Genomic DNA, 8,289 nt, shown 5'->3' with positions numbered 1-8,289 from the left:
ATTTTACCCTCTAGCTGGTCAGTACGTTGAAGACATGCTCTTCATCGACTGCAACGACCAAGGGGTAGAATTTATACAAGCTAAAGTGGATGGCACTTTAGATCAGCTCCTCCAGGGAAATCTTGACCGTGACCTTCTCAATCGCTTGTCAAAATTCCCGCTTCAAGTAGCAAACAATCCACTGGTCGTATTTTAAGCAAACAGCTTCTATTGTGGCGGATTAGCAATCAGCCTAAGCTTTTCTCAAAAGATAGGCGACATGTGCACCATGGCTACATTCATGAACTCGTGGGCCACTGTGTGTCAGAGCAGAATCCACGAAGTAGCCCTACCAAATTTCGAGCTGCCATCTCTATTCCAAGTGGAAGAACCTATATTCATACAATGGCTTGCACTCCCCTTCAAGAAAGACTTGGCACTGGCTAGACTTAGATTCAGTGGCCTAGCCCTGTCGAGACTGAAAGCTGCTTCCAATGCTTCCAACTCATCGGATTCAACAGCTAACAACAGTCAAAGGTCACGGATGGAAATTGCGTATGCATTGATATGTAAGGCTCCTGTGTGACAAAAGGCATTTAAGTGTTCATTTCTTATCATATTGTGGCACTTAAGTATGTCTTTCAGAAGTTTTAACATTTATGTGTCCACCTGTATCAAGTTTTGGTTTTGGGAGTGTCCACGCCTCAAATATTTATTTTTGGCAAATCCGACTAAGTTCTATGTCTTAAATTTTTAATTTAGAAAAGGTTGGCCACAATGAAAATAAGGAAAAAAGAAAAGAAAGAAAACAATCACAATTTAGATACTTATACATATGAGATGATTTATTTGTTCCAATTTAGTGTCATAAATTAACTTGATTACTTGCTTTATTATCAATCTTCTGATTGAATTTTAATCTTACATTATGAAATTGTAAAATAAACATAATCAAAAGTTATATTTGATTTTTTGGTCTGTCTAAAATTATTTTATTGTGATTTTATAACTGGTGGCCACAAAAAAGAACTATAAAAATTTCTTAGCTATTTTCCTTTATTTCAAAATTCTGAGGCCATCTTAAAAATTACTCTAATAAATTATAAATTTCATTATATAAGTTAATGGACTCCATAACACATGTAAAGTGAAATGCGTATTTGACGTGTTCTAATATCACAATCTCTTTCATGTATTACCGGTATCTATAATTGAATAATTTATCTCAACATCTGCAATAACAAAAATTTCATCAATAAACAATTGTCGGACAAATTTCTTCATTTGAAAAATATTTAAAAAGATTAATTTTATCATTTTTATTTCAAGATGTAATAAATATGCTGATAGATTACAACTAAAATTCTACGCTAGATACCCCTCATTTTCTTTTGAGAAAATTAAGAGAGATTGGGACTTTTCTTTTCTAGAAAGAAAGATAATTTCAATTTAATGTGTAAATAAAAGAACTGTTGTTGTTGTGTATGTAAATACACACAAAAAAGAAGACGTGAAAGTCCACAATCTACTATATTTGCAGAGCATAATTAGTTTTTGTTTTCGGTGAAATGCCGGTTGTCCTCTCCATCTAAAGTGAAATAAGTGGCTGCCCTTGCAACATTGCTAGATTTCTATCCTAGAAACCTATTGTTTTCTTTTAAGAAAATTAAGAGAGATTGGTACTTTTTTTTTTTTTAGAAAGAAAGATTAATTTAAATTTAATGTAAATAAAAAAACTTTTGTTGATGTGTATGTAAATACACACAAAAAAGATGTGAAAGTCCACAATCTACTATCTTTCCAGAGCATAATTAGTTTCTGCTTTCGGTGAAATGCCGGTTGTCCTTTCCATCTAGACTGAAATGTGTGGTTGCCCTTGCACCATTACTAGACTAAAATAACTGTACAGTTATACTAATAGTGTCCTTACTCAAATAAATAATCATCAATGTCTATTCACCGTGGAAGTTTCTTGGTCAATGTTGATATAGATCAAAACTCATTGGTTCATTATTGAGTTTTGTACTTAATATCACGAAAAACCCAATGTTTGAGCCCCTTAGAGCAAGGACTATGTGCCACGTCATTTGGATATGCACAAATAGCGTTTCTTATATATCTAATTCCGCGAAAGGAGAGGTTATTTAAAGCTACCCTTATGGCATACCCTGGGCGGCTATAAAGGCTATTTGCCTTTGTCCCTCTAGCCCATGAGTCAAGTCTTGCTCCTCGTTAAGCTTCATGCTCAGTATTATCTGAAAAAATAATTGGTATAGAATAGAGTACGTGCGAAATATTCATATTATGAGCTTAAGTTATATTAATCCTTTTAAATTATTATATTGTCTATTCTTTGATAAGGGTTGTTGTTGATCGATCTATCTATTGTTAAGCAGATAAAAATAGTCTCATATTGGTGATATAGTGTAAATAAAACAATTAATATATTACAATTGACCCATAACCTATTGTCTTAAACTTTTGAATGAAGATATGTTCAATTGAATAAGTTAATCAGCTTAATCTTAGGCTCTCTCTTGGAGATCTTCTCAAGTGGTGTCACGGCAATTGGTTGATCAGTGGCCCATTTTTAAAATGTATAAGTGTATGGTGAATATCTCAAAGAAGGAAAATCTTGAATGTAACTCAAGCCTATGAGCCCATTCAAACTTGCAGAAAAAATTTCCAACCCACGAAATATCAGTTTGTTTGCTTAGATCACAGTTGAAATAATATAACCCAGCTATTTTAAGTGTTATTATCCAAGATAAAAGTAATGTTCTATGGGAGTCACTTTATTTCATACTATGATGTTCAATTGTTAAATTACACTTTCCAAACATAATCAAAATACAAGCAGTGTCTTTTAGATGTTGACATTTAAATTTTACCTCCCGTGTATATTGCATTAGAGAAATAGGGATTGATCCCAACCCATAAATATATGTATATTGATTATTTACACCATCATATCTACATTGCCGCTTTTTTCTGGGATACATTCCTTGCATTTTTGGACTAACCAATGTTACAGGACCAGATGTGAAGTTGAAAGTAGCCCGGAGGGAAATTCGTGATCATGGAGGGTAGATGAGCTTGAACTAACAATTCCAACATTCTTGGAACCTGAACTTTAAAGATAAGATCGGGATCTGAATTTCCTATATTATTGGAGTTCAAAATTGGATCCAAAAGGTAGGGTGAGCCCAGAATTAAATTTTTAATAATATGGAAGTTCAAAACTAGTTCCATGAACTCAGCAATATGCTTTTGAAGAATGTGGGAATAGTATAGACTTGGATAGTAACTTGAATAATTTCAAGATTGTGAGAGACTGATAAGGTCTGGACATAACAAATAAGTAGCATTGCATGTCACCACGTGACAAGATCCCAACCATCCACGAGTCTTGAAATTTATGGCCACATGTGCATCTTGCACTGTCAATAGTCACATGCCTCACACAAGACTTGATCATGTGCCAGTCACCTGCCAAGATAATGTGCCATCGCACGACCATTCCATTGCATCTCCATGAACTATCATGCACCAGAATAAGCGCATAGCATAGGAGTTCATGGGCCGTGCACATGCTTTTCTCACATGCAAATCACATAGCCTCTCTACGCAAATCACATAGCATCTCTATGGATGATACCGCGAACCGTCGCATGCTCAATCAAGTCCTTAGGTGGCTGGCAATATAGGGGGATTTTCCTCTACTATGCTACGCATTGTTGATAAAATTTGATTGCTTGGTTGTCAATTAATCCAACGGTTGCTTTCGGTTACGTTACTTTCCCCATCTACACACACCATTGGATCAAATTGAAATTTTATCTTCCTATTTTGATTAACCACCATATCTAATGCTCATCGTCCCTCTTATGTTCATTTTGATCTTGACCGTTTATTCATATTGTACACATCTCTTATCCTTCAAGAAACATATCATTATTTTTGTCAAGGGGATTATATTCGAAACAAGTTCTTTGAGTTGCAGCGAGTATTCGATATTTTCTGCCCAATCAAGTGGCCATTTCCGTGAAAATCTAGACAGGCAAATTTGCATGCTCATGCTGACCAACCATCATAATTTGGTATAGCACTACAAACTTACGGTGTTTAATCAGACATTATGCAGTTCTCACTTCCATTTATTATGCCAAGAAGATACATCTCAGGAAGGTTTAGCTTACATCCACAGTACTGTATGGTTCTTGCACAATGCATCACATAATATTAAACGTTCCATCAGGTTGCTCTCCAAAGAGTCCAAACAGACTAGAAGCAGTAGACAATCAAATCCATTTTTAACATAATACAGTACAACAATAGGCTCACAAATCATATCTTTACCTGACTTGGGCACAACCCTTTATTGAGTACTCTGCTCTGTTTAAATTCCAGGTAGTCCTTGTAATTCATCGAGATGTATGTGGCTTGGTTGTGCTTGCCATCCACCAGCTGCTCCGCTGGCACAACGACAGTGTTGGGCGACGGTCCAACAGAAAAAGGGATCGATATCCTTGTAGTCTTGTTGTTCAAGACAGCTCGATGCAGAACGCTCTTGTATTTCCCATTGCTCATAATCTTGCACAGTTGAAAAGTGTCAAGAACAAAAAAAATAGTATCTGCAATAAGCTTGATCTGTTCGATGGGAGAAACAAGAGTAAATCACAGAGATTCGTATCGACTTTTTTACTGATTAATATCTCGTTAAAGAAACAAAGACCATAGAGTACGTTTCAGCAACTTTTTAAGACACTTGTATTTTCTATAGTGCTATGTATAAAAATTTTCCTTCTTTAAACCAAGGACAGATAAATTAATTGGACCTCTCTTGCAGGACAGATAAAACATGCATTTCTGTATGTTTACCTCGAGCTGATCAGCGGTGTTGACCACAAAGGCATTCGGAATGGGATCAACTTTGACCCACTTCCCGCCATGGTTCACTTGGAGGCCGCCAATGTCATTCTGCATGAGGATGGTCAACAGGCCATAGTCCGAGTGCGAGGGTAGGCCCATAGCAAGTTCTGGCTGTGGGCATGGCGGATACAGATTCGCTGCTAATATCTGTAGGCTTGAATCCATGTTCATTGCCTCGTCGATATAGCCTGGTCCGAGTCCTAGGCTCTCCGATATACCCTTGAGCAATTCCCTGGCTAATTTCCGGAGCTCCCCAGTGTACTCTGCTAAAGCTTCACTGCAACAAATAGTGCTCTCATTTATCAGAGGAAATGCCGTGGTGGAGTTCTTTTCATCCTTAGGGATTTCACAGGTTTCCATCACTCTTACCTTTTTTTTTTTTTTTTTTTTTGGTAAGAGTAAGTATAGTATAGACTTTGAATCACACTTATCTTTTATCTGGGGTATTACCAATTATTTTGCCCTATCAAATTGAATCCGCACTTTGCTTATTTTTCTAGGCATACAAAATTGTTCTTGTCTGACATCAAGATGATCCAAAATAATGGTATCCTAACAAAAGAATCACGTACTTTCCATTGCTATATTTCAAGACTGCCAGATTTCTAGGTAAATATAGATCTATTACACAAAAGTAACAAACCGGAACCAAAGATGCTGAAGAGCTTGCGCATTAGATGGATTGAGGTTGTTCAAGTTCAGATCCCACATGATTAATTGAGTGGTCAATTGCTTCCTGTATATATGGCAAATCTGGTATCCAAATCATGTCGTGTCATATATAGGTAACTTTGGAACTCAAATCTGCCAACCAAGTGGACAGTCTTATACATAGACAGAGATTGGAAATAGTCAAGTTGAAGATTCGGATTCTTGTGTTACCAAGAAGAATTTGTTCAAGTTCCCCATCATGTTTTCTTTTCCTGATGTACCTGACAGTGTTACACTGTGCACTAAGATCTGGATGCATTAATAACTCTGAAGTATCAAGCCAAAGATTGATAACCCTGAACATTATTTTATTATGACATGGTGAGAAGAGTACGTACTCTTCAATTTTTTGTTCCCTCAAGATTCTGTAATATCATTCTATACTCGATTGACAAAAAAATGTCCTCAAGGGAAAGGTTCAGTTGCTGCTTGGACTGTAGCATCAAAGCTACAGTAAGGAAATATAGTTGTCATTACCGCTATTTGTAACCTAATGATCACTCACCCGCAAAAAGAAGAAAAGAATTAAATAGACAAATGATATAAAGAACACAGAAATTTCAAGAAAACAGAAATTTCAGTACGTATATGCAAACTGAGAACTTGCACGCAAAACCGAGGTAGGGAGAGAGAATGGATACCTCAATCCTTCTGGCTTGGGAGGGCAGTGAAACTTTGGATGCACCATCATCTTCAGAAAATCTCTCCAGAGGAGCACTTTGTCGATCGAAGCTTTAAAGCTCGTCCCGTATATTATGGGATCCAACACGTGCTTCCCCAGAAACTTATTCTTCTCCTCCTCTGTCAGATCGAAAAATCCCATCAGCGCGTCGACCGTCGCCTTCATTTGACTCTGAGGCACTCCGTGGTTGATCAGCTACTCACATATACAACCAAGGGCTCTTATCAATACTTAGCAAGCAACACACCGTCGAATCATGTATAGAGAGTTTATGTCATGCTGATAACGAAGAATGACTCCAGCTTTGATACAATCACGAAAAATAGATTTAAAGAGACAAAAGTGATCGGGTTTAATTTTCGTGCAGCGCCCAATCTCGTGCAAGCTGAGCCATGAGAATAATTTCTCATTATTTCTCTTAAGCTCCGGCATGATGAAACCATCAATTGAATAGGTCAAATCAATTCATGTCGTTGCTAGTCTTTTAAGGAGATACGGACACCCCAAATCTTAAAACTTGATACAAGTGGATATATAAGTACCAAAACTTACAAAGCATATACATAAATGTCAAGATTGGAGAAGAAAGAAGCACTTTAGTGATAATGGCGAGAATTTTCGGCCAAACAGCTGATGTGATTTTTTCGGGTGAGATTTTTAACTAATGTAGTAATTCTTTAAAAAAAAAATTATCCACATGATACCGACGTGGCTAAATAATCCAAAAATGATATCATTTTGGTACAAATTTGATTTTTAATATAAATGTCAATTTAATTTAATTTAAACAACTAGATTACATTAAAAAAAAAAATAGATATAGGGTTGTGGAGGCCCTCATTACCGCTGTCCTACCATCACCAGAAGGGGTCGACGATGGTGGGGTGAGGGTCGGGTAGGGTCGCAAGCCCTAGGCCATTGGCCAACAACCCTGGCTGATTGCTAGGCCTTTAGCCAAATCTGGGGCAAGGCTTTGTGGCCAGGGTCGCCGCTTATGTCGGATGTTTGGTAAGTCTCGCCGGAGTTGGCATTTTAAGTGTCCAATTTGCAAATAAAATTGCACTCAAGTGTATATTTTGAAAGTTTTGATATATTTATGTGTCCATTCGTATCAAGTTTTGACACTTGAGGTATACTTTTTGTATCTTTTAAGTATTAATTTCGACTTTGACAAGCGAAAGCTGATCGAAGATACTGACTGTTTGTTTCACATGTTCGTGACAAGATCTTGAAAAAGAAAAGTTCTATAGAGCAGATAATGAACTAGCTAAGAACATGTGTACCATGAAGATGCCCCAGTCTTGACAAGCCTTTGCAAGATCGGAGACGGCTTTAGACCGTTGATCGGGATTACTCGAGGAGAGGAGAGAGAAGTCGATGACGGGGATGGAGTCATCATGGTCGGCATGAACGGCTTGATCACCGGAAGTGGGGGTGGTGAAGGCGTAGTGGGAGGGAATGGAAGTGAGGTTGGAAGATTCAGCTAGAGTCTTTGCACTGGTTATTTGAAGCCGAGGAGCACTAGCTTCTTGATGTAGTTGAGTGACTGGAGAGATGGTATCCATTTGAGGCGAAGCTGACTCTGTTTTGCCGCAATGACACTGCTGTGATCGAATGGTACGTATCATTAAGCACCGATTTCTCTTATATAAGAAAATGGATAGATAATCTTATCACCCAAACCACTTAATCAAATAACCAATGGTTACACGTGACCACTTGATTAATCAACCGACCAACAAAATCCGCATTAGAATCCCCGTTTCACATTTTAAATTTATTAGCCCACGATAAAATGATGCCAAACTAGAGAGAATTAAATATAATCAACGTGAAGCACATTGAATTGCGATAGTGCCATTTTCATAAACAATGCGAAACTTGACATACCGTATTATCTATAGTTTATAGTATTCTTTAAGGGAGAGATCTCTCTTTTGGTCACTAAATTACGTAAAAACCAAGTTGTGATAATAGCTGGAATT

General features: G+C 37.2%; 1 protein-coding gene across 1 annotated transcript; it reads right to left on the bottom strand.

The window, feature by feature from the left end:
- Positions 1-303: 303 nt before the first annotated feature.
- On the bottom strand, positions 304-7,897 carry LOC120287002 (protein DMR6-LIKE OXYGENASE 2-like). Its single transcript, XM_039299630.1, has 6 exons — positions 7,588-7,897; positions 6,264-6,499; positions 4,861-5,188; positions 4,339-4,572; positions 2,147-2,234; positions 304-500 (listed from the first exon to the last, which is right to left on the bottom strand). The coding sequence occupies exons 1-6, from the start codon at positions 7,867-7,869 to the stop codon at positions 304-306; spliced, it is 1,365 nt and encodes a 454-aa protein (XP_039155564.1). The 5' UTR covers positions 7,870-7,897.
- Between the last annotated feature and the right edge of the window lie 392 nt (positions 7,898-8,289).

This window comes from Eucalyptus grandis, chromosome 8 (assembly GCF_016545825.1).
Source record: "Eucalyptus grandis isolate ANBG69807.140 chromosome 8, ASM1654582v1, whole genome shotgun sequence".
In the NCBI taxonomy this organism is placed as follows: domain Eukaryota; kingdom Viridiplantae; phylum Streptophyta; class Magnoliopsida; order Myrtales; family Myrtaceae; genus Eucalyptus; species Eucalyptus grandis.
The sequence above is the reverse complement of the archived record's forward strand: the minus strand, read 5'-3'. Positions and strand labels throughout refer to the sequence as shown.